At 37.2% G+C, this 26,928-nt stretch overlaps 1 protein-coding gene across 1 annotated transcript in view; it reads left to right on the plus strand.

Annotated features, from left to right (window-relative positions):
- The window catches only part of usp24 (ubiquitin specific peptidase 24), a 100,877-nt gene that overhangs the window by 34,373 nt on the left and 39,576 nt on the right, over nt 1-26,928 (plus strand). The window contains exons 12-30 of the mRNA XM_002931607.5: nt 63-166; nt 1,729-1,836; nt 2,956-3,051; nt 4,206-4,367; nt 9,663-9,770; nt 11,217-11,366; nt 13,115-13,246; nt 14,355-14,466; nt 15,102-15,178; nt 16,065-16,205; nt 16,455-16,508; nt 17,831-17,946; nt 19,727-19,793; nt 21,604-21,714; nt 22,212-22,310; nt 22,387-22,557; nt 22,648-22,733; nt 24,863-24,956; nt 25,598-25,756. Of these exons, the coding sequence (XP_002931653.2) occupies nt 63-166; nt 1,729-1,836; nt 2,956-3,051; nt 4,206-4,367; nt 9,663-9,770; nt 11,217-11,366; nt 13,115-13,246; nt 14,355-14,466; nt 15,102-15,178; nt 16,065-16,205; nt 16,455-16,508; nt 17,831-17,946; nt 19,727-19,793; nt 21,604-21,714; nt 22,212-22,310; nt 22,387-22,557; nt 22,648-22,733; nt 24,863-24,956; nt 25,598-25,756 (2,147 nt within the window). The remainder of the gene's footprint in view (nt 1-62; nt 167-1,728; nt 1,837-2,955; nt 3,052-4,205; nt 4,368-9,662; nt 9,771-11,216; nt 11,367-13,114; nt 13,247-14,354; nt 14,467-15,101; nt 15,179-16,064; nt 16,206-16,454; nt 16,509-17,830; nt 17,947-19,726; nt 19,794-21,603; nt 21,715-22,211; nt 22,311-22,386; nt 22,558-22,647; nt 22,734-24,862; nt 24,957-25,597; nt 25,757-26,928) is intronic.

The following is a 26,928-nucleotide window of genomic DNA, read 5'->3' on the forward strand; positions in this document are numbered from 1 at the left end:
TAATCTACTTATACATCTGGAAATGTACTACTTTTAAATGTTGTTTGTTTTATATTTGCCAGGAAACATAGACCAAGCACAGTACTGTGACCGAATAAAGGGAATCATTGAACTTCTTGGCAGTAAATTATCTTTGGATGAGCTTTCTAAAATATGGAAAATACAGGTGTGTGTGTGTGTTCATGTGTACTTTTTTCTTAGAGGAAATATTCTTTTTAATAAATTGTTAAAAAGAAAGTTTAGGAAATGTTGCAGGTGGATTATTCAAACTGGACAGATCATCTCTTAATTCAACAAGATCATAGGATGGTCTGATAAAAATGACCACTGACCCTGCAACACATGCCCAGACATAAACATACATAATTATTTTTGCCTATACTAAATGTTTATGAGATTATTCTGTGCAACAAATAAAATTACTATGAATAAAGTAGTATAAAGGTTTGAACTCACCAAAAACTAAGTGTGTTTCTTTCACCTAAATGTGAAAGAAAAATTGGTATGTGATAATAAACTTGCTCATTAGTTCTCTGTTTTACCATTCAGGGTACTGGCACACGAGGAGATTGGTTGCCCACTGTAAATCTGCCCTACTTTGGATGGCAGATCTCCTGAAAATGCCTTTCTCTTGCCTAACCTTTTAATCTCTGCAAGAAAAACTTTACTTATGACAATCTGACTTAATCACAGGAAAATGCAAAAGGGGGCATTTTTCCACAATTAAGCTTGCTTACCACATGTAATATGTTTTACTTGTTGTCTTAACTGTTTTATATTTCAACTCCTATTACTCTCCAGGCAGGTGTCCCCAAATTTTTTTCTTTACCCATGAGCCATATTCAAAAAAGGTTTTCGGCTATTTGGTAGCCCCTGTATGGACTAACAGTCTGCAGGAGGTTCTGTTTGTCAGTACAGGTATGGGACCTGTTATCCAGAATGCTTGGGACCTCTTATCCAGAATGCTCAGGACCTGGGTTTTCCAGATATTTCCATAATTTGGGTCTCCATACTTTGTGTACTAACAAATAATTGAAACATTCCAGTAGGATTATGTTGCCTCCAATAAGAATTAATTATATCTTAGGATCAGGTACAAGGCACTATTTTATAATTTTCATGCAGTGTTTGATAGTGGCCTTATAACTACCAGGGAAACAGTTAAAATGGTTTCATAAAGGTTATATAATTTAGTTCATTATTGATTGGGAAACCAACGCTCCCTGGTAGTCAGGGAATTGTTTTCACTTTTTGCAATATATTGAAGTTATTTTATAATTACAGAGATAAAGGAAATATGTTTTAAAATTTTGAATTATTCAATTAAAATAGAGTCCATGGGAGATGACCTTCCCCTAATTCTGAACTTTCTGCATAATGGGTTTTTGGATAACGAGTCCCAAACCTGTACACCTGGTTTTATGCAACCAAAACTTGTCTCCAAGTCAGGAATTCAAAAATAAGCACCTGTTTTGAGACTGCTGGGAGCAACATCCAAGGGGTTGGTGAGCAAGATGTTGCTCCCTAGCCACTGGTTTTTCTAACTCACTGTCTCCAGGGGTAAAAGTTGCTCCACTGTGTTATCAGTGTTTGTTAGCAGTACCTCACTCTTTGTACAGTCCTTCAGCATAGCTAAGCTTTTGGGCTAATATCACATGATTGCTTTACACCAAATCATTTTTATTTTTATGCAAAAAACTTACCTGTTTATTATTTCTTTTTTACTAGTCTGGACAGTCTTCTACTGTGATTGAAAATATTCATACCATTATTGCTGCTGCAGCTGTAAAGTTTAACTCTGATCAACTCAGTCATCTTTTTGTGCTCATTCAAAAGGTAAAGTCTTTTCACAAGTTGGTTTAGACAGGGCTGTGGAGTTGGTACATAGATCATTTGACTCCTCAGTTTATGGCACCACCAACTCTTGACTCCAACTCCAGGTACCCAATATTGCTTCCGACCCCCCCTTTATTAGATTTCCTGCATTCCAGTCTACTATAATAATATAAATTGCCTTTATTTTTATGTAATTACAAAAAGAAAATATTTCAGTAATAAGAACAATAAAGGGCAATGTTGCTAATTATGCTTAAGGCTGTAGTTTTACAGCTCTTCATTTCACTTAGGTGGATGTGCAATTTTACAAGTTCAACCAGTATATAGTTTCTCCAGTTGCTGGAGAGCTGCATGTTACTGTGTGGCAAAAAAAAAAAAAAGCTACATATGACTGCATTAAAACAAGTGATAGCCTTAGCACACCCTGGCGTCCTAAAAATGAAACAACCTTGTGCGTTGGGGGGGGGGGGGGTTCACTCATCCAATAAATTTAGGAAAGAAAGAAAAAAAATCCTAACCAGCACAAAAGGGCAGTTCAACGCAGACTAGCTACCTTGTGTTTATTGAGTTATCTACAGTGTTTGCTTCCTGACGAACAAGCACACCCCTAAAATCTGGTAAATGACACCGTAAACACAGAAGAACATAGAATTGCACTATTATTCAGGTTATTCAATTTTTAATTAAAAGAGAAGGAAATAATATGTGGAAATAAAGAAATATATTATTAATTAAATTGAATTCAGGTGTAGTTAACCATTAACTAGATATTTGCTTTGAAGAAGTAGACCAGTGAATGGCAGTTCTCTCTGAATTCTGGGCTGATGGCAGCATGATCCTTTTTATGAACTACAGTACTGTTTGCATATTAACTTCAGCCTACAGAGTGATAGTGAAGCTCAAAGCACAGTACGATTAACAGAACCAGCTCTCTAAGGGCTGTGGCACACAGGAAGATTAGTCACCATGCAACAAATCTCCCTTGCCACGGTGCCGAGATTTCCCAAAATCGCAGAAGTTTCCTCTCAAGCCAACTTCCACGATTTCGGGATATCGCGGCGCTGCGTATGCCATTCCACTGGCTACTTGTTATACCTCTTATTGTATTCTTTTCTGCAGTGCTGGGAAAACGAGAGTGACAGAGTTCGACAAAAGCTGTTAAGTCTCATTGGTCGTATTGGTCGTGAAGCCCGCAATGAGACTACCACTGCAAAGGTGAGTTAGAAAAACTGCAATTTATGGTTTATTACTTATGATTAAAATACCTTAAAACATACATACCAAATACCATGTTTTTTCAGTAGACATGCCCTTAAATTTCAATTTCTCAGCACGAGAGTAAACACAAACCCTAGACAAATATAGGAAATAGCTAATTTACTCTCACTTAATAAGGCCTTATTCTTAGATGATGAAATATGGAAATGAAACACAGTATGGATATGCCTTACAGTTCAGAACTTATGGGTATAAACAGTAGCATTTGTGGAGAACATGGGAACTATCTCTATACACTTGGACCCCCTTCCAATATTACTTAACCAGGTCTCAGAACTAGCCCCAAAAAGAGCTCTACTTGGTCCATGCAAGGAAATTCATTACTTTAAATTGGAAGGCTCAAATCCCCACTTCTCTTTCCTTTTGGAGGAATCAAATCAATAATGCCATCCCTCTCTATAAACTGATACACTAAGAAGGGTTGTCCAGAGACAATTATTAAAGGGTTTCTCTCATGATTTTATAGTGTGTTTTTTATTTCTAAATTACACTATTTACAATGCAAATAATTCACTCTACCATTTGCATCTGCTGTCGTTGTTTCAACCTGGGAATTCAGCACACATGCAGTTTCATGCTGAATTGTGCTTAGTGTGGCTGCACCCAGGCTGAAGCAGCCTGGGTGCAGCCATAACTATCATATTCTTCAAGTGTAGGGGCAGCAGGCAGCTGAATACTTCAGAGGGTCAGGGAGCTGTTTGCTCTTTAAAAAAACACATTTTAGTACAGTATTCTGCTGGCGGACAGCTATTAAAAAAAAAAAAAAAATTCCCGTAATAATGATGTGATAGTGATGTAAGAAACCCTTTCCGTTATGGGAGCCCCTATTTATTTCTATATTTGTCTGGATGTACTCTTCCCCCACAATAATATGTGTTCAATTATTGTGTTCCATGCCAGTAACTTGCTGGCAGCATTGGGCTTTACTGCTGTTAATTGTACTATTTGGTCCCTATATTCTTATTGCTTTGGTCAGTGGCTTTAGTAATTTCTTTTAATTGCATCATTCTATATATAAAAACCAAAGTATTACATTTAATTAATTATTATAAATAAATTAAGGTTTTGTGTTTTTTTTTTTTTTTTTTTAGGTTTTGGAAGTGCTGTGGGAATTAGCTCATCTGCCAGCATTGCCATCCAGTTTAATTCAGCAAGCCTTAGATGAGCACCTAACAATTCTTTGTGATGCTTATGCAGTGAAAGAGACTATAAAAAGAAGTTACATTATAAAATGCATTGAAGATATTAAAAAGGTTAGTGTGTGTGTGTGTGTGTGTGTGTGTGTGTCTGAGTTTTTTTTAGTTTTTTTTTTATAATTCTCAGCTCACCAATATGGCATTGTAGTCTGGAGTGACCTGTGAGAAAAGTGTTAATATAAATTTCTTTTTTTTTTTTTTTTTTTTTTAGCAAATAGCTTCTGGTGTAAAAAAAAATGTTCTTCTGGCACAAATGTTATTATTAATTAAAACTACACAGGGGTTTTGTATGTAAGGAGAAGTACTCAGATTTCTTTGATCATTCCTAGGCAGCACAGACATGAGAGGGTTATTGCTTACTTTCCATTAGGAGGCAAGATGGTGGTCAGTAGTGATTTCCTTAAATTGTTCTTGCTTTCCAAGCGGTAGGATGATGCCTTCTAGCATATTTAATATTTTTGTGTATGGTACCTATCACATTGTTTTGCACCCTGGTCATCATCAACTATTTGGGGATTGGTAGGTTTTTGCTCTGGCCAACAGCCATGTTCCTTTACATTTCCTGGTGTTCAGTTGCTCTACCTTCTCTTTAAGCACCTCTTTACCAACCTTCTGTAAGTAGATGCATGTATGTATGTATGTATGTATAACTTTATTTATAAAGCGCCACAAGGGTATGCAGCGCTGTACAGTCTTACAGAATACAAAATTACACACAGGGAGGATGAGTGATATAATAAATAAATACAATAAATACATATATGTATATATATATATATATATAAGTGCCATGTGGTATGAGACACAGTAGGAAGGAGGTCCCTGCCCCGTAGAGCTTACAATCTGAGTGGTTGGGTAACATACAGGCACAAACTGGAAGGTAAGAGTGCCTCAGGTATGGGCATTTGCCCTTAAGCGCAGGACTGGGCAAAATAATGTCTTAGTGCTCCAGAAGGTAACAGCTGAGTTTTTTCTTAAAGAGAGTTAGTGAGTGTTCCCTATGGAGGGATTCAGGGATAGAGTTCCAGAGGTAAGGAGCAGCGAGATAGAAAGGTTTAAGACGAGAGAGCGCAGTGGGTGTGGATGGTGTAAAGAGACGGAGGCTCTGAGAGGAGCGGAGGAGACGACCAGGAACATGTAGGGAGACCAGTGAAGAAATGTAGTGAGGAGCAGAGGAGTGAAGGGCTTTGAATGTCAGCAGAAGGATTTTGTAAGCTATCCTTTGCTTGACAGGCAGCCATGCTAGTGAGCTTAATTGAGGCTGAGCAGGATCCCTCTTAGGACAGAGCAGGAGGATCCTGGCAGCAGAGTTTAAGATTGATTGCAGGGGAGAGAGGTGGGAGTCTGGGAGGCCGGTTAGTAGGAGATTGCAGTAATCTAAGCGGGAAAGGATAAGGGCATAGATTAGTGTTTTAGCTGTTGCTTGTGAAAGAAAGGGGCGTATCTTGGCAATATTGCGGAGGAAAAAGCGGCAGGTTTTGGCAGTGTTATTAATATGGTTAGAGAAGGAGAGAGACTGGTCAAAGATAACCCCAAGGCAGCGTGCAGAATTTACAGGGTTGATGGTCATGCCATCAATAGTAATGGTGAAAGGAGGAGGAGGGCCAGGTTTGGGCGGGAAGGCATGTAACATAGTAACATAATAAGTTGGGTTGAAAAAAGACATACGTCCATCACGTTCAACCATAATGCCTATGTATAACCTGCCTAACTTCTAGTTGATCCAGAGGAAGGCAAAAAACCCCATCTGAAGCCACTCTAATTTGCTGCAGAGGGGAAAAAATTCCTCCCTGACTCCAAGATGGCAATCCGACCAGTCCCTGGATCAACTTGTACTAAGAGCTATCTCCCATAACCCTGTATTCCCTCACTTGCTAAGAATCCATCCAGCCCCTTCTTAAAGTTATATAATGTATCAGCCAGCACGACTGATTCGGGGAGGGAATTCCACAACTTCACAGCTCTCACTGTAAAAAATCCTTTCTGAATATTTAAATAGAACCTCCCTTCTAAACGGAGTGGGTGCCCTTGTGTCCGTTGGAAGGACCTACTGGTAAATTAAACATTAAAAAGGTTATTATATGATCCCCTTATATATTTATACATAGTTATCATGTCACCTTTTATACGCCTCTTCTCCAGTGTAAACAGACCCAACTTGGCCAGTCTTTCTTCATTACTGAGACTTTCCATACCTTTTACCAGCTTAGTTAATAATGTCCCGTTTGAGCACTGGAGACCAAAACTGAACAGCATATTCTAGATGGGGCCTTACCAGCGCTCATGTGGCATTCTATTTATCAGGGAGTCTGACAAGCTGGTCCATTTGCCCATATGACCCTTGATATATTGTGCACTAGGTACACTGCTACATGCGCACAAATGATTGTGAGAACTTGCCATTGAATATAGAACATCTTGATTAAAGTGGTGTATTACCTAGGTCCTAGGACAAAGTTGGTTCATTACTATATGGATGGTTATCTGTCTTCTTAATATCTTTTAAGCCATGCTAGTTTCAGAGCTAAGTTACTTATGACACTGTGCACAGGACTGGCCTTAGGTGTGCCACCACACCTTAACACTATAGGGAGTGAGGTACACATCCTTTAGCATAAACACTTAAAACAAACAAACTACCTCAAAACTGAAAGGTGGAAAATAGTAATATTTTAATTCTATTTTGTTGTAATATTCTATTGTACAGGTATAGGACCCATTATCCAGAATGCTCAGGACCAAGGGTATTCCGGATAGGGGGTCTTTCCATAATTTGGATCTCCCTACCTTAAGTCAGGGATCCCCAACCCGTAGCTCGCGAGCAACATGTTGCTCACAGCCACTCTTGATGTTGCTCGCGTAGGTCTCCCAGCAGGTGTCCATTAACATCCCCCGATCCCTTCTCCCTAGGGAAGCATGTGAAAGTTACAGACCCAGCTCGCAGCGTGATCGGTCCTCCTGTCATATCATGTTACAACAGCAAGATCTTTTCTCTCCCTCCCTTCCCAGCCCCTCCCACTCACTCACTTGTGATCGCTCCTCCTGTCATATTCAGCAGTGAGCAGGGGCGGGAAGAGTCGCAGAGAGAAGATCATGCTGCTATAACTGCCGGACCCCCCCTAAGAGGGGGGCTAGGAAGGAGGGTAAGCCTCCTGTTATATCCAGTTACAACAGCACAATCTTTTTCTGTTCCCAGGGGCTGGGAATGGAGGGAGAGAAAATATCGTGCCGTTGTAACTGGATATGACAGGAGGACCTATCACAAGCATGCTGGGGATTTTGTAATACATTATTTGCTGTGGGCTAGGGAGAAAGGATTGTTGGAATAAAAAGGTGCTGGGAAGGGACAGAGAGAAAAGGTTGTGCTGCTATAACTCACTGCTGGATTTGACAGGAGGCACTATCGCAAGTCAGGGAGGGGGGGGGGGGCTAGGAAGGAGGGTGAGAAAAGACCTGGTTAAGTCCTGTGAGCCTCCTGTCAAATCCAGCTGTGAATTATAACAGCACAATCTTTTGAGTTCCAGCTCCTCCACTGAATATTTTTTTTATCTGTTGCCAGCCCCAGCACAATAATTTTTTGGGAAGCTATCCCAGTGACTCCTTCTCCTCACCCATGCCACTGCTGTGCCAAATGTAATATTTCACATTCTCTGTCACCCATTACATTTTTGTACAAATCTTGCTGCCCAGTCATCGTTGTGCCACCTACTCACCCACTTATATAACTGTACCAGAAATATGTTTCCAAAAAGTTCCACTCTTACATTTCTTTTATTCCTTGTTCCTCTGTGCCATTTTCCTTTCCATCATCTCCTCTACCTGTTTGCTTCTGCCATTCTCTCTCCTCTATATATCCTTGCTGCTTCTGTGCCATTCTGCCTCCCATCTGTACCCTCAGAGCTCCAGTGTGCCATACTGCTTCCCATCTGTACCCTCAGAGCTCCAGTGTGCCATACTGCTTCCCATCTGTACCCTCAGAGCTCCAGTGTGCCATACTGCTTCCCATCTGTACCCTCAGAGCTCCAGTGTGCCATACTGCTTCCCATCTGTACCCTCAGAGCTCCAGTGTGCCATACTGCTTCCCATCAGCTACACCTCAGGTTTTCACTGGCAGAAAACATGCAGTGCCAGATTTCACACTGATATTTTGATATTATATAACATTTTTATATAGTGTATATTCTTCTTATTATTATTAAAAATTGTGTTTGCGCTACTGTTCATGTATTGTGTTGCTCGCGAATAAGTTTTGCAGCTGAATGTTGCTCACAGGGTAAAAAAGGTTGGGGATCCCTGCCTTTAGTCTACTAAAAAATCAATAAAACATTATTTAAACCCAATAGGCTTGTTTTGCATCCAATAAGGATTATTTATATCTTAGTTGGGATCAAGTACAAGGCACTGTTTTATTATTACAGAGAAAAAGGAAATCAGTTTTAAATTTTTGAATTATTTTATTAAAATGGAGTCTATGGGAGATGGCCTTTCCGTAATTCGGAGCTTTCTGGATAAAGGGTTTCCGGATAAGGGATCCCATACCTGTATTCCAATATTGTAATTCCCAAATGCTCCATATAGTTGATGTTGTCCTTGTGCTAACAATCTATGTGAACAGAACTGAGGCTTTCAGGAGTTCAGATTCAGGTTTTATATATAAAAAGTGAAAGGGATAATTAAAAAAAGTGGCATTTGTAGTTCAGAGGAATAAAAAAATAGATTAGAGCAGAAAAAACATTTTTGCTTTTAGGTTAAGCATGTGTTAACATTTCCAATGACCACTGGGATTCATTGTATATAACAGTTGGGGGAAAATTCAGTTCTTTTGATCCTCCATTATTGGTCTTTCAGGACACAGCCCAGTCCCATCTGGTTTAATATGCTTGTTCCATCACTCTTACCAGGGCATCCCCAGATTATTCTAAAATACCTATTGGTGCTATACATCTTGATCACTTTGGCTTCAAAATGGTTTTGGAATCGGCTGTGCTAGAACTTGAACTATCCCCAGAAATGATTGATATTTGCTCCAGTTGGCGAGCCTATGCAATTTTATTTTGTGAACAAAATACTATTTTGTTAAGAAACAGGCTCGCTAGATTTTCGCCGTTTGTCTTAATGCATGGCTCTGAGCACAGGTGGAATGTAAGATTCAGGTTGCATAGTAGAAGTCAGTTGATTTATAAACAATTGAGGAAGTGGTAGAGTAAAATGTAAGTGAACGTATTGTTATTATTGTTGATTTTATTTATGAAAGTTCTAAATCAATAAATGCTATTAACATGACACTTTTTAAAACAAGGATTAGCTATTTTTTTTTTACTAAGAATTAATGTGCCTTTTCAATATTTTCAGTCATCCCAACATAATAATCCCCAGGTTGTATGGGTAGTTCCAGCTTTACGGCAGCTACATGAAATTACTCGTTCTTTCAATAAGCAAACTTATCAAAAGCAAGACAAGGTAAGGTTTGTTTTCATTGAAACATGTTGAATCTTCTTTTGTGCACGTAGCGCTATTTAACTCTTCCTTATCGTTTACATATGTAAATTAGGATTCTGTTTGGTATTCGGCCGAATCTTTTACGAAGATAGTGGATTTGGTGAAATAGTTAACAAAAACAAACTGTCTACACTTGTATAAAACAAGCATTACATTACCTGAACTAAATGTAACAATGTGATCTGCATTGCATTGGTAATCAAATATCATATTGTACTTTGCTTTACTTTGTACTTTGCTTTTAAAGAAACATATTGTTATGTAGTGTTCAGTTATTTTCAAACCCTACTTACTGCTGCTTTGAATATATACTCCATTTGTCAGTTTAGACAACTAATAAACACTCACTCCTTACTAGATGCTTGGAGGGAAATGAACCTCTATGCCAAAAGATACACTTACACTTACTATTCCTAACCAAATAAAGTTTATGCACAAATTGACCTTTTTCTCGCAAGAGCTTACATTGCAGTTCGGAAAGGTAAATATTGATAATTTTCCTTGTCCAGCCCATTCCTAATTAACTCTTCAGCTGTTTGACTATATTCAGTTATTAGGGGTAAATTCATTGTTAGGGTCCCGACATAAAAAACAGCTTAACACGTCATTTGACACATTGACCCAGAAACTGGATACATTGACAAATGTGACAAATCCGAGCTTAGATTTACAGAATGAAATAGAACGAAACCCAATCTGATCTTTAGCCCTTACACACAAAGCACACAAATTAAGAAATCTACCCCCTCCTACACCAATACATCCCCTTCAGCCAAGTAATGGGCACCTTAAAATTGCCCACGAATTTGCATTGTTGATGAGTCTCTTTTTAAAACCTCTCCAAACACTCCTACACAATATGAACAACTTTTTTGCAACTTCTTGTGGTTACCCAACCACAGCATAAGGCCATTGATATGGAAATGACTACAGAGGATATATGCTCCGCAATTAAAAGTTTAAAATCTGGAATAGCACCAGGCCCAGATGAATTCTCTACTGAATTCTTATCTACTATAAAAAGTTTGGCTAGACCCTAGCTCCCCATTTAAGAGACCTTTTCAACTCACAGGGCATTCTGCTCCCGGAAACCTCCTTACTGGCAAACACTACCCAAGCCCACTACAGATACTAGCAATTGTCAAAACTATCACCCAATTGTGATACTGAACAATGACATTAAACATTTTTCCACCCTTCTAGTAAAGAGTGTCTTGTACTTAAAAATGTTCCCATATGTGTTAATGTGGAAAAATATGCAATGCATTTTTATGCACCATGATGTAGCAATTTTATGTTGTGTATATTGTTATAATTTTTTTTATTGCTGAAATCATTGTAGCATTCTGTTAAACTAATGAGAGAGTTATAAAATGGCTTAATTCTTTTGCTTTTTGTTCTATGTAGAGCATCATCCAAGATCTTAAGAAGAATTTTGAGATTGTGAAACTGGTGACAGCAAGTTTAGTGGCCTGCCATCGATTGGCAGTGAATGCTGTGGGTCCTGGAGGGCTTTTTGGATCCACTTTGGTTGATGGCAGATACACTTACCGGGAGGTATCTGACACTGACAGTCTTGATAAAGAAACAAACATAAAAAAAATATTTAAATACATGTATGCTAAAATTATTTGTGTCCGTGTTTCAATAACATCACTTCTCTTTGGCATGTCTGCATGCCACATACTGAGCAAGTCCTACACATAATGGTTAGTAGACTGTTCATTAGACCCCCCCATAAGGATTATGACACATTGAATTAGAGACGATTTTCATAAATTTAGTAAAACAGTTACTACTTTTATTGATTTACAAATTGGTTGTTTGGTATTGAAAAATATTACCCATTATTGATTTGTGAGAATGTGTTCTTTCCAAATGTATATGGTTTTCTGGGGTCTTCATTCTGTTACAAAACAATAAATGCAGGCAGTATGGAGTTTGGCATAGAAAGGCACTTGTCCATTTTGGATTTGTTAGAATGTGTACTTTCCAAAAATATATGGATTTAAGGGGTGAATGTAGGTCTTTAGGGCTTTTAGCACATGTAATATGCAGCTAATTTGTTGATTTTGCAGTAGCACATTTAACTGCCATTACAAATCATATGTAAGTACTTTTATTTCATAGTCTCTTCTTTCCACATATGTAAGTAATCCTTTTGCATAATGTGCGTCAAACTGTTAAAAGACCTCTACCATTCATATTTAAGAGGTTTGTCTTTGTATGCGAGAGATCTTTAAAACATCCTAACTTCAGCAAAAGATAACTGTTTGTTGTAGAAACATGTTTACCCATTGTGAACTAAGTCCATAGTTTTTTGTGGTTAAAACTATAAGCAAAATGCATGTTTCGTGGAAGCCTAATTTGTTAAACTCATGTTAAACAATTGGGGAATATTGTCCTTTAAATTTACAGCAATTCAGCATTCTGTGGTTAAACATGATAAACTTTCAAGGTGGAGAATAGTTTTTTATGGGCACTGTACAATGACATTTTGGCCATTAGGGCCACTGTTTCACTTATGTCAGTGGATGAGACTTAATTTTCCTTTGTTTGAGCAAACAATTCCTGCTTTATAAACTAATACAAAAATGCAGATAAATACTGGTTTATAAGCAAAACCTATATATAAATATATATATATATATATATATATATATATATATATATATATATATATATATATATATATATATATATATACACACTAAACTCATTGCTAAAACCATTACTAATCTGTATAAAACTCACAAACTAGTCATTTGCAGTATAATGCAACCAGCATCTGCAAAAGGTTTGAATCCTACTACTGTCCTTGGCCTCAAAAGTGTATGTTTCTGTAGTATTTTGGTGTGTCCATGGACAGCACAACCCAGCATCCAACCTAGTTTATGTTTTTTTTTTTTAAACCAAAGCAGTGGGTCCAACCCACTTTTCTCAGATTTGAACACAAGCAGGCAAGAAAAAAATTATGCTTTTTGTCTCTCCTATCTAAAACATAAATGTTTTTAATATACATCCATTAATTTTTTTAAATATATGCAGCATATTGTTAAGCTTTCCATTTGTTTTAGTTTGTTTTCACCATCATATTTACTTATGATAGGTATGTCATTATAAAATGATTTTATAATTTTTAATTCAAAATATAACCATGCTCATTATATTAACCAATGCTTTGTTCCTGGTTGATTCTAATTATTGTGCTGTTTTCCTTAAAAGTATCCAACGATTCTGATATTAATCCAAAATTGTTTGAATGTTATCAGAAAAAATTAATTCCATATTCTTACTTTGTTTAGTATTTGGAGGCACACCTGAAATTCCTGGCATTTTTCCTGCAAGAAGCCACACTTTATCTTGGTTGGAGTCGGGCAAAAGAGATCTGGGAATGTCTTGTTACTGGACATGATGTCTGTGAACTTGACCGTGAAGTAAGATATTAGAGTAGGAATATGTAGAAAAACCACTTTGCCAGTGTTCAAAGCAACCTATTTTCACCTGTTCTGTACTTTCTGAACATTGTGAGACAGGTTTTTTGCCACTTTTAAGATATGTGGTATTCGTTTTTCTTGCCTTTCTTGGTCACCTTCTTAAAGGAGAAGGAAAGGCTAATAAAGAGTTAATCTCAAGCTGCAGGCATACCTTCAGTTGTCTCAATAGTGCCCTTAAGTCTCCTCATATTTCACCTGTTCAGAAGATCAGAAGCCAAACAGGAAGAACAAACGCTGAGCTGTGTAAAGAAAGTTCCCATAATGCCTCACTCCTGCACAGACACCCAGACCAAGTGAACATGCTCAGTTAGTTAGACTATGAGTCAGCTTCCTGCTGATTGGCTCAAATCCACATTCCTAAGGGGGGGTGAGTTCTTAGCATTCTTGAGGGAGGGGGGAGCAGGAGAGAACAGAAAGCTGGGTGTCTGTGGCACAGGTATTACAGACACAAGAAATCTTTTTTCAGAGAAGTCAGTGCAGCGTTTCTGTGAGTGCTTATGGCTGTATTTACATAGACCTTTCTGATAAAGCTTACTTAGTTTTTACCTTTCTTTCTCCTTTATTGACTTTTAAATGGCTTTAGTTTAAGGTATTTAGGCATCTTGGGAGTATTTTCAAATGACTTTCTTTCAGAAAAAGCAATTGTAATTTTATTATTCTAAAAGAGTGACAGGTGAAGAGGGCTATATGACCACACCTGTTTGGGTTTCATAAGGGTAGCCTATAAGGGATGCTAACTGGTGCTTTCCTGCAGTGAAAAGTCCTCTAGCCCAATTAGAGTTTTTGTGAGCATTACAGATTCTAATTATGCACAGTCTTCTATCGTGCTTTAATTAGTCACAGTCTTCTAGCATGCAACTGTCGATTAAGAAAATGTTTTGGAGGCCAGAATGATTTTGTTTTTGTTAAAAAGACCCAAATACCATCCCCCATCCCCACACCCCAACTGTTATACAATTTGCTAGTTATACTGCATTTTCCATGACTTACATGTTTTACCGGTTATTAATAACTGGAGCCAGTGTAATCAGATGTATGTTTATTACAGATGTGTTTTGAATGGTTTACAAAGGGACAGCATGACCTGGAGAGTGATGTCCAGCAACAGCTTTTTAAAGAGAAAATTCTAAAACTGGAATCATATGAAATAACAATGAATGGTAGGACAAAATTCCCTAGTAACTTTATTGGAAAAACTGTATTTAGGATTTATAGGGTTTATCAAGAAGCAGGGCTGTTCAAATAAGAGTCTACTGATGAATTGTGCGCCTCGCAAGATATTTTTAGAGTATGGGTATTGCATTAAGGCATAGCCTATAGGTTTTAAAGAAGTTACAATAAATTACATTTGCAGCGAAAAAAAACCCTGAACAAAATGGTGAAAGTTATGCTACGTTCATACATAATTTTATTAGCTATGCTGGTTTCTAGGAAAGGCTACACCAGAGCTTCATTTCATTTTCATTCATTTTACAATGTAAACAGCATATTGAATAATGTTTGAAAAGAAGTGATAGAAAATTATTTGTGGGCCACTCACCACATATATAACATAGCTCATAATGAAGTTACGTAAAGTAAAAGGTGTCTGATTAGCTCTTTATGATGGGTGATTTCTCTCATTGCAGCGAGCCATGGGTCTTTATGCATACACAGCTTTATAAATAAGCTCCATTTTGTGTGAACCTCTAAAGAGGCTCTGCCTTTTGATTTGTTTCCAAACAGGGAGTGCTCTACGAGAGAAGAAACTATTTAACTCATTTTAGTCTACTGTTCTGTTTTTATTTATTTTCAGGATTCAATTTATTTAAGACCTTTTTTGAAAATGTTAATCTTTGTGACCATCGCTTAAAGCGACAAGGTACTCAGTTGGTAAGTTGAGGTGCTTATAAGCTGATTTACTAATGTTTTATATTTAGTTTTTTTAATTTTCCTTAAAGCTTTGCTATGTGCAGGTACATTTAGTAACACTGATTTTCGTGGTTTTAGAAAACCATTGGAGTTTCAGAAATTAGAAATTGCATTTTTTTCTGCAAAAACCTTGAATTGCTGTAAAAAATTTAATTTGAATGTTGATAAATTTGCCCCATAGTGTTTTGGGGGAAAAGTTCCTTCCCCAGGTTATAGGAAAGACTGAAAGGCCAAGACCTGTGCATTTCTTTGGCTGCTGCAGATGGTTTGTTTACTCTGCTGGCTTTTCTACACCAGCAAAGAAAATTCAAACCCTGCCTTCTGCTTCCTGAATATGTGTGTGCTGAGAGGCACAATCCATACACACACAGCATACACAGATTTTGGGATGCAGATGCATACCTTAGCATATATGCTTCTAAATTCAATTGTGTGTGTTGACAGACTCATCCCATTGCCTGTCAGCCCACACATTCAGGCAAAATGCAGCATATTGTCTTTTCTCCCCTGACCACCAGCTCAGGAAACTCATCTTGTCGGCAAGGATGTTTTGTTATACCTGTAGTTAAATTTTTTTTTTTTTTTTAATGTTTGTCAGGTAGAACAGTGATGAGCATGGTTCACAGAGTTGGTGGGCTGCATTTTTTTTAGGACAATCACAATATCTAACCCTCTTATCCTCTGCCTGCCAGTGCTGTGTGGTTAGTTACTTTCTTATCAGGATTTGTGCTTTCTGATTAGGAACATCATTATAACTAGGCTTACACAGTGAGCACTGAATTGTGAAGAGCATGTCGATTGTGAAGATACATCTATAATATTGCCATATATATTTTTTTTTTTATAGCTTGTGGAAAAACTGGAATTAATTGGTATGGATTTTATTTGGAAGATTGCTGTTGAATCTCCAGATGAAGAAATAGCCAACGAAGCTATTCAACTGATAATAAATTATAGTTACATTAATCTCAATCCTAGGCTAAAGAAAGTAAGTGGACTCTGTGTACTTTGATTTGATTGTTGGCAGATAAGTTGCATAGCTACTTCTTCTGTTAAGCAGCAAGTTGCTGTCTAAAGACTGCATATCAGGTTTTATTTTAGTTATTTAAATAACTTGTCTGCTGCACATACATAGAGATGTTTTGCATTACATTAATAGCAATTTTTATTATCTTACAGTCTTATTTTTAAGTTAACTATGTTTATGTTCTAATATATGTATTCTTTGCTTATGCAGGATTCAGTTCCATTGCACAAAAAGTTCATTGCTGATTGCTACACACGATTAGAGGTATCTAATATATCACTGTATTGGCTATACTATTCAGTTTAAAGAATAATGCAGTTTGCATCCTAAAATAAGTGTTATAGACTTTTTCATTATCACAGGCACAGTTAATCTGAATGAATTTTAAATATCCAGTGCCCCCCCCAAAATATTTTTTTTACCATGGCAACCAATGTACGCTGCCTCAAACTATCCAAGAGATCATTAATAGATGTTAAACATAAGTGATGTTATGCTTCATAATGAAAAATTAAAGAAAGCCAACAGTAAATAAAGATGACGTGTAATAAATATGCTAAGGTAAAATTACAATTCTTATGCAAGTAAAACAAATCTCTTGCATTGACAAGGAAAAATGCATAGAGGTAGTGGAAATAAAGTAATGCTATAGCAACCAAGGATGTGTAGATGACCACCAACTAATATTTTGTCAAGTACTAAACATTGGACACAATGTTAATCACTCACAGGACACAAGTTAGTACTGTTCAAGGCACAGAATCTCAACCCATTTCAACCAGTCCTGTTTGGGTACTTGACTGCATATCTGTCAGTGTTCATAGAAGGAGCAATCATGAGAGTGGACTAGTGGTCTTTCAACACTTTATTGGTTGCTATAGCCATATTTTTTTTCACAACATCATTGTAATACAGAGTGTTAAATCCTTGCCACAAAATCCCATACAGTATTAAAAGTAGCCCTCTCAATATTTTCATCAGTCTATTTTAAATTATAATCACTTAATTGCGTCTATATATTTCTTAGAATCTTAATCAAACCTCAAAGAGTCTGGCAGGATAATGTGTATAAGAGAGACCTAGCTGCTTTGTTGACAGAAGACTAGAATACTGCTTTTTACATTCAAATGTAAAAAGATTTAGGGAGCAACACAAGCATAAAACATGTTCCTGGGGGTGCCAAATAAGGACAGTTATTGGCTATTTGGTATCCTCTATATGGACTGCCAGCCTACAGGAGACTCTGTTTGGCAGTACACCTGGTTTTATGCCTCAAGCCAAGAACTCAAAAATACGCACCTGCTTTGAGGCCACTACTAAGAGCTGAAAGTTCAAACTTCAATCAATCAAAAAAACTCACTTAAAGGGCAAATTTATGTAGACTCATACATTGTTAAATGTGGTTTCTTACGAAATTATTTTTCATAACCCATTGTACAGTGTAAAAGTGAGAATGTTGTATAATTATAATGTGTTTATTCAATTAAAGGTTCAATATTTGATTGCAGCCTGTAAATAGCAGTATAAAGATGTGTCATGTGAAGGACAACTTTAAAGCTCTTACTAGTATATCTGTTATTTTGCAGGCAGCCAGTTCTGCTCTTGGTGGCCCTACACTAACACATGCAGTCACAAGAGCAACAAAGATGCTAACAGCAACTGCCATGCCTTCTGTCGCAACCTCGGTACAGTCCCCTTACAGGTAAGCATGTTGTAGCTTGTCTGTTTTGCATTAAGCTTTTTGCCTTGTTTGTAGTAAATATTTTGGTACAAGCTGCAAGTGCTAATACTAGAGTTTTCATTCCAAAACAGAAGAGCATTACTCCATGCTTAAAAGCCATTAATGATTAAGTACAAGCAATAACTCAGGCCTGACACAGTAGAGATTGTACCCCTCTAGTTTCTTATGTACCATAGATATTTTTGGGTTAGATATAGCATTGCTACTTTTTTAACCCATAAAGAGTTGTTTTAAACAAAAACTATACCACCAAACAATGTAGATCTCTATAAACATATATTGTATAAACAAGCTCATATGTAAAACCCTGCTTCATCTAAACTAACCATTTTAGTAGTATGTGCTATTGGGTAATCCTAAATAGAAAATTGCCATTTTAAGAATTAAGGGCCCCCTCCTGGGATCGTAGTAGTCACAGTACATACAAACAAGCCAAGGCACACATACATGCTAGGCCACATCAACCAATTATTCTACAGAGTTCTGTCTTCTGCTTCCACACTTCTTCCTGTTACAGTTAGAGCTGCATTATTTCTGGTCATGTGATCTCTGAGGGAGCACGCAGCCCATCACTTAATGGTGGCTCAAGGGAAAGGATGTAAAAGGGCAATATTTACTGATAGAAGGATTAGTGTGTCATTGATTTCCGTCAATTTTTTTGTTAGATACTACTGAAAGAGTAGCCATTGAGAGGAATGCATGGAATAAAAGAACATACATAGCAAATTAACATCAATTGCTAATTTAATTGTAGCTTTGCATTTTGATAGTTGAAAAATAAAACACAGTTAATACATTTATTCTAGCAATGTCGCTTCTCTGTCTCCTTAAAAATGGATGTGAGAGCAGTTTCTTAATCAAAAGCTATTAAGCTGAAAGTGAGGTTATGGTTGTGTTAATTGGATGTTCTGCAGCACTTACCTTTTGGCATAAGTGCTTTTTGCTTCTTGGCAAGCTCCTTATCACTTTCAGTATGAATAAGGTAATATGTTTTGTTTTGTTTTTTTAAAACAAAAGCTTACAAGATTATGTCAGAGGACTGTTGAACTAATCAGTATGGGTAGTTCAGCATGCAACATTGTGACCCCTTATTGGCTTGAAAACTCAGGACTGCAGAATGCAACTCTGTTTCTGAACAAGAAGAAAATTATTAGCACAAACTTTTTTTTTTTTTTTAGGCAAGGCCATCACTACTGTGCATGTAATGTTTACTGAGTATCTTTCTGCTTAAATAGTAGATACTTCCAGAAAGCAAAAAAGCATCCCCTGAGATTAGCCAGTTGCCTTTTAAGGTGCAAAAAAGGTGTTTTTACAGAGAGAACTGTGGAGCTGTACTGGTAGATTTATTAGATATTTTTAGGAAGCTATTGGATACCTTTTAGGGTAAACAGAAGATGCTTTGTTGCACTAAATCATTTCCAGTGTGAGCAACAAAATGTCAGAAAATCCAATCTGCCTCCACACTGGAGGCAGTTTAGTGTGGGTGACAATTGTCTGAATGAGAAAATACATGATTAGTGAAATGCAAGTTGATACAGCCACAGGTCAAACTGTCCTTTCAGGTTAGAATTGTTTTTCCCTTTCTAAGGTAAATTGGAGGTGCTACGGATAGGCTTTTTGTCAGTTTACATACATATTAAATCCCTGCATTATATTATATAGTAACAATAGTGTGGTATACTTATTACCAATATACTTAATAAACCTTGTTTTTAACATTTTCTCTTTTGTTTTGCTTTAGGTCTACAAAATTAGTGATAATTGAAAGACTTCTGTTGCTTGCAGAGCGCTATGTGATAACAATAGAGGTAAGAGTTTATTTTTTAACACCATCCTTAGTGGCTAGTTGAGTTAAGTGAAGTTGGATTTAGACAAAATCCATTACAACAAACAAGACTGCTTGTCTTCAGCATGAGAGTGTGCCTTCTCAACACAGCTGCAGTGGGGAAATAAACACCTTATATCTTTAAAGGAGAAGGAAAAGTAGTATCACCAAGGGGGTGCCAATTTGTTTCCCCAGTGATTCTACCTCCTACCCCAGGCCGGTATTCCTCTTCTGCAGAACTGTACTGCCCCAGGGTACTTTACTAGTGAGTGCTGCGCTGCCATTTTCTTGCATGTATTAAGAGTCCCCTACCCCATCCTGGTTGATCACATTTAAATTACAGAACTTTTTCACACTTTTCTAATACTACACATGCACCCTGTAGGATCCTATGAAATCTGATCCCCATAGGTGTAATTTAAGCAGATCAGATGAAGTTGGATGTTTCAGATAAAGTTGTGTTTTTTTGTTACTATGCCATCAATCATATTATTGTTATATTTTCATAGAAAAAAAACTCAGACGCAACATGCAGTGTTCCCCTCCACAGACATGGCAAATCTCTCGTGTAGTTTACACATCATATTTTTCTATCAATCCCTTTATTTTAAAGGAACATGTAAAACTGAAACTAGGTAAAATAGATAGACTGCACAAAATAAAAAATATTTCTAATATAGTTGGTTAGGCAAAATGTAATCTATAAAGGCTGGAGTGAGCAGATGTCTAACATAATAGCCAGAAATCTACTTTCTGTTTTCAGCTCTCTAACCCCTTAGTTAGTCAGTGACTTTAGGGGGGTACTGGCTACTGACTGCTAATAGCTTAGAAAGCTGTAAAGGAAGAAGTAAAGTTCGGCTATTATGTTACACATCCATTCACTCCAGCCTTTATAGATTACATTTTTGCCTAACTAACTATATTAAAAATACTTTTGTTTTGCACACTCTATCTATTTTACCCAGTTTAATGACAAATTTAAAAAAAAAAATTGAAATTTATTTTCATTATACTTTTCTAATAGTTCAATTTTCACATCTGTTACCTTATACAGGTATGGGATCCCTTATCCAGAAACCTCTGAATTACAGAAAGCCCATCTCCCATAGACTCCATTTTAATTAAATCAGACTTTTAAAACGGATTTCCTTTTTCTCTATAATAATAATAAAACAATACCTTGTAATTGATCCCAACTAAAATATAAATAATCCTTATTGGGTGCAAAACAAGTTTTAGTATACTTAAGGTAAGACCCCTTATCCGGAATACCCTTGGTCCCGAGCATTCTGGATAACAGGTCCTATACCTGTAGTTATTTATTTGATTACAAAATAATGTAAAAAGTAATTTTCAGTTATAAGAATATTTTTTTTAGTAGGACTAGAACATCTATTACTTAAAGTGCTATGGACACTTTCCTATGAAGATTCATATGAATGTGTCCTTATTACTAGGGTTGAGGCACATATACTTTCCTGCTCAAAAGTCTCCCCAATCCCCCCTGTCCCAGCATAACTGTCCTCAGCTGACACACTGATACAACCTAAGGGTCCTGTGCAGTTAGTCATGCTGGGCTGGAACAAGAATTTATTGTTCAATAGACTAAAGTACTGTTTAGTCTGCCCTCTGCTTAGCATGACCAAAGGAAACAGCGTGGCCTCAAAGCCTCTTTCCCCTCATGTTAATGCCTACACTTTACCAGTAATGTTACACGTTATGAGCATGTCAGTATTGCTAACTTGAAACATGAAAATCAATTTTTTCTTAAAGTTCTCTTGTTTTATATAAAGGATCTTTACTCGGTTCCCCGAACTATACTACCTCATGGTGCCTCTTTTCATGGACATCTTTTAACTCTCAACCTTACTTATGAGTCTACCAAAGATACTTTCTCCTTAGAGGTAAGATACTGTACTTCCACTTATGTAAGTAAACATTTGTGTGTGCCCAGATGGTCTGTGCAAGTGACTGACCCCCAGTTGGATATTATAAAGTTCTGTACTAATATGCATAATAGGACATACTAAATAGATCAAGGTTGCTTGGCAGTATCCCTGTTAATAATTGGTGTTGAATAGGTGTTTAATTTTTCTGTTGCTACATACAGCGCCGTCTCAGTATGCCGAGTTGATGCCACCCCCTGGTCTTCATTTTTTTGTGTTGGAGCAGGTTGAAGTGGGCCACAATGCTAGAGTTGCATAGAGCACAATAGTGTTCTCTGCACTAAAATAAAAATTTGCCTTTATGTTACCAGGAGTGGCTTCTTGCTGCTCATGGTAAACCATGGGGTGCTGCCACCTGAGAAGAGTTTCTCAACTAGGCTCATGGCAGCATGGTCCTTGGCTACATAGAGAGTCTATGCCGATTTGTTTAAGCTTTGCCCTTTTTTTTTTCGTAGGCTCACAGCAATGAAACAATAGGGAGTGTACGGTGGAAGATAGCAAGACATCTCAACTGCCCTGTTGAAAATGTACAGATATTTGCAAATGAGAGCTTGGTAGGTAGAGCATGAATCATTTTGTTTAATAGTCACTACTTCTGCAACAAAATATCATAATGACATTTTTTCTCAGTTAACTGTAAATAAAGACCAGAAGCTACTACATCAGTTGGGTTTTTCCGATGAACAAGCACTTACTGTAAAGACATTAGGAGGTGGAACTCCATCTGGAAGCTCTACAGATGCTTCTTGCAGTTCGGGCACTAGTAGTGGTGTCTTCAGCTCATCATATGCTATGGACCAGGTATGTAATCATAAGTAGATGGTAGACTTAAATTGTTTGTTTTGAGTGCATTTGTTTAGAATTCAGTATTACATTTTTTTTATTACTTAGGAAAAATCCCTACCAGGAGTAGTGATGGCACTTGTTTGCAATGTATTTGATATGCTCTACCAGCTCGCCAATCTAGAGGAACCAAGGTAAGAGGCGTGTCAGACTAATCATTTTGCAAAGAAAAAAATAATCCCTCTAACACCCTTTTCTTTCCTTCTTTGTGTTATCTGTGTTAAGCACAATGATCCAGTAGTAACTAAATATTCTAATGCTTGTGACTTTGATAGGAAAGTGAGTTATAATGGATAATTAACACTATAAATTAAAATGTTCTGTTTGCTTTTAAAAGTTTTATATATCTTTGTGCAGCACTTGCAAATAAAGTACATCATGGCAGCAAGTCATCATTTACGTAAGAGAGTTTTCCACATTAAAGGTGTATCAAGAGCCATGAAAAAATTTAACCTATTTTACTCAGTAAATATTGCCCTTTTGCATCCTTTCCCTTGATCCACCATTGCTTGTTTGCTTCCCCATAGATCACATGACAATAAATACTTTGCTTCCAAAGTATGAAGGCAAAAGACAGAACTCTGTCCATTAATTGGCTGGTGTGGCCTAGCATGTATGTGTGCCTTGGCTTGTTTGTATGCACTGTGAATCCTAGGAGGTAGCCCTTAATTCTTAATATGGCAATTTTCTATTTAGGAGAACCCAATAGCACATACTACTAAAAAAGTATATTTTTGTGAAAATGGTTTATTTAGATGAAGTAGGGTTTTACATATGAGCTTGTTTATGCAATATCTTTTTTATAGAGACCTACATTGTTTGGGGGGTATAGTTTTCCTTAGCATACCTTTCTCACTGCACTCCGTTTCATGTAGATTCTGTATCACAAGTAGCTCAACTTCAGTTCTCTGAGCACCCCCTTTTCTTTGCTTTCCTTCTCTGTCTGACTGTGAAGATGGTCAAAGAGGTGCCTACTGCATGTGCCTGATTGATTTCCATTGGAGCAGAGGCAGCAAGCATGCACAATACACACCTCTTGACCATCTGCAAAGTCAGACAGAGAGAAGTAGGCTAGAAATGCTGCACATTATGTTTTGAGATTCTGTACCAGCCCAAGGCAACCCCAGCCCTTAAGCAGTGAAGATCTGTGCCTCCAAATGTGCCCCAGTAGCTCCTCATCTTCTTTTCTGCTAATTCTGTACATTTTATCCATGCTGCTTAGCTTAGGGACTGACTCACCATATACTGTAAATATAGAATGTAAAAGTCAAACTACAAGGCTGGTTAGTAATTAATTCAGATTCCCATTACATAGCACCTCAGAACTCAATTAGAGAAATTAGTTCTCCTCTAAAGCCCTTGTTCACTACAGAGACTTCAGAGTCCATTAGGTAAAAGTAAAGTAAGCCTGTACTTTCTGATAAAAACAGTAAATAGAACACATTTTTAAGACAACTTCTGTTACTGGATACACAGAATGCACATTTCATGTTTCCTCTTTAACATCACTGTGGCCTCTGCACATTTAACATTTGACTTATATGCGTTGTTCTTTCTACCCCAGAATCTAAGATTTTCTGGAACAACTTTACATTTTAATATGTATTAAAATTCAATACAAATTAAAATGTAAAGTTGTTTCGGTAAATCTTTGATCCTGGGGTAGAAAGAACAATGCATATAAGTCAAATGTAAGGCTGATGCCACACGAGGCGTTTTTACGCTGCGTATTTTCTAATTTTCTCAGCGGCTGAGAAACGCCCGATATCATCATCCATAGAAATAACTTGAAAAGACTCAAAGCAAACCACACAAAGCGTAAATGCGCTAGAAAACGCCTTAGCACGGATTTTTCAAGTGTTGGCCGAAATACGCCAGTATTTGCAAAGTAAGCTATTCCTATGTATACACAAAGGCAGCTGCCAGACCTAGCGGAAATATTGCTATTTCGCACTATTAGCACCATGGAAATGGGATTTGCTACGTCACCAGTACTAGGCTGAAAAACGCCATAGTCAGGGGCTGTGTGGCTTGTGCGGCGTTTTTAGGCTGAGAAAAAACGCCACGTGTGGCATCAGCCTTAACTGTGCAGAAGCCACAGTGATGTTAAAGAGAAATATAAAATGTGCAGTGTGTATATCCAGTAACAGAAGTTTTGTCAAAAATGTATTCTACTTACTATATTTATAGCAAAAGTCAATTTTTTTTATCTATTTAATAGAATTTGTAATACATCATTTTACATAAATGTTTTTATATTTAGGATAACTGTAAGAGTCCGAAAGCTTCTGCTACTGATTCCAACAGACCCTGCTGTTCAGGAAGCTCTCGACCAGTTAGACTCTCTTGGCAGAAAGGTTGGTGCACTCTGTATCAGTTGCCCTTAAAGGGGATCTGTCGCGAAAATGAACACTTAATATGAACTTTATCTGAATGAAGTAAGAAGCTTTGTAAATATAATCAGTTAAAATTTCTGCAATGTTTCAAAAATAAAGTTATTTTCCACTCTCCCCCTCTCATAATCTTTCTCTCTTCATGCAGTAGGAGGAGGCAGGTTTTGAATACATCCTTGCGGGGGGCAGTTTGCACTCCCTTTGGGGAGGGAGTTTCCTTCTAGCCATATAGCTACATGTAAAATGGTGATTTTGTGGTGTTGCGCACCAGTAGGAATTAGGGGATCACCATTTTTTGTGATTTAGACATAGAAGTTTTTTTTTTTACAAACATTTGGCAAACAGCAAAACTATACTTGTATATTTAAAATGTGACCAAAAAATCAGTTGTTGGATTGTCAAGAGCTTTGATGTCACATGATCGAGGGTTGTCTTAGATTCTTCAGGTTTATTTGTCACTTACTTTCATTAATCTAAGCTTGCATTTCTTCCAGTTGTACACTACTAAGGAAAATGTTTGACTCTTCATAAATAAAAAAAAAAATGTCATGTTTGTTAATGTTTTGCTATTTGTGTTAATTGGTGGTTTTACTTGTTTCAATCAGAATACACTACTTTCAGAAACCCAAGCTTCACAGTCTTCAAAATCTCCATCATTATCTTCAAAGCAACACCACCAGCCAAGTGCCAGTTCTATCTTGGAGAGCTTGTTTAGATCATCTGCTCCAGGGATGTCTACCTTTAGGGTGCTCTACAATTTGGAGGTAAATGTGTTGCCTTCTATATAGTAATAAATACTATAGGTACTTCACTTTAATTGCATTTTTCACATTGTTGACGCTCACTTGTGATGGTTCTGCTTCATACAGAGACTCAGGGCTTAGCATGTAGCTGCATTTGCTTCATTGAGATACCACCAGTCTGTCATTGGGTTCAGAGAATAGCCTGCAACTTTTGTTCATAGATAGTGCACAAATATATGGTTTATATGTATATGTTTGTATATATGATTCCATTAAGTTCTGTGGAATCTTTAATGTACCTGTACTTTGTATTTATTATTGTACTTTATTATGTAGATACATAACATAAGTAGCACTGTATGAATAAAAATATACATACGTACATGTTTTGTATAAATCCTAGATAAATGTGCATATCCATTTTGGGTGCTTAGTGGGAATTAGAGTACAAATCTGCATACTACACTGGCTGCATGTACATAGAATTAAGTATATCCTGAGTATATCGGTCATTATTTGTGACTTATTTATAACCAAAACTTAATGTCCAATGGAGCAGGTTGCCTTTTGTGACCCAATCTAACAGGTGAATACCTTGGCACCTTACAGCTGTTTTTCTAAGCACTTGTCAGTGTCCTAGGCTGCATTTATAATACCTTCTAGTCTGTTGCTTGACAGGACAATCTGTGGAGCTGGGTGAAGGCCTAAAAATATATTGTGTTCTTTTAGGCAGAATTATAAGTAAATAACTTTACAGTCATTTGTATGCCTTGTCACAAAGGTGGCATTGCTTTTATTGTTCCTCTCCTGCACAAATTAACCTATTAGTTGCATTGCCAGTTCAGCAGCACACACTAAGGGGCTGATTTACTTACCCACGAACGGGTCGAATGGAGTCCGATTGCGTTTTTTTCGTAATGATCGGTATTTTGCGATTTAAGTTTTAACGCTACGAAAAATGCGCAACTTTTCGCGTAAGTTTTAACGCTACGAAAAATGCGCAACTTTTTACGCAACTTTCGTAATGGATACGAAAAACTCGCGTTTTTACGCAAAAATCATATTGGTAACGAAAAATTCGTACAGAATCCGAAAAAATCGCAAAACATACGAAAAAATCGCAAAATACCGATCATTACGAAAAAAACGCAATCGGACTCCATTCGACCCGTTCGTGGGTAAGTAAATCAGCC

Source organism: Xenopus tropicalis, chromosome 4 (assembly GCF_000004195.4).
Source record: "Xenopus tropicalis strain Nigerian chromosome 4, UCB_Xtro_10.0, whole genome shotgun sequence".
In the NCBI taxonomy this organism is placed as follows: Eukaryota; Metazoa; Chordata; class Amphibia; order Anura; family Pipidae; genus Xenopus; species Xenopus tropicalis.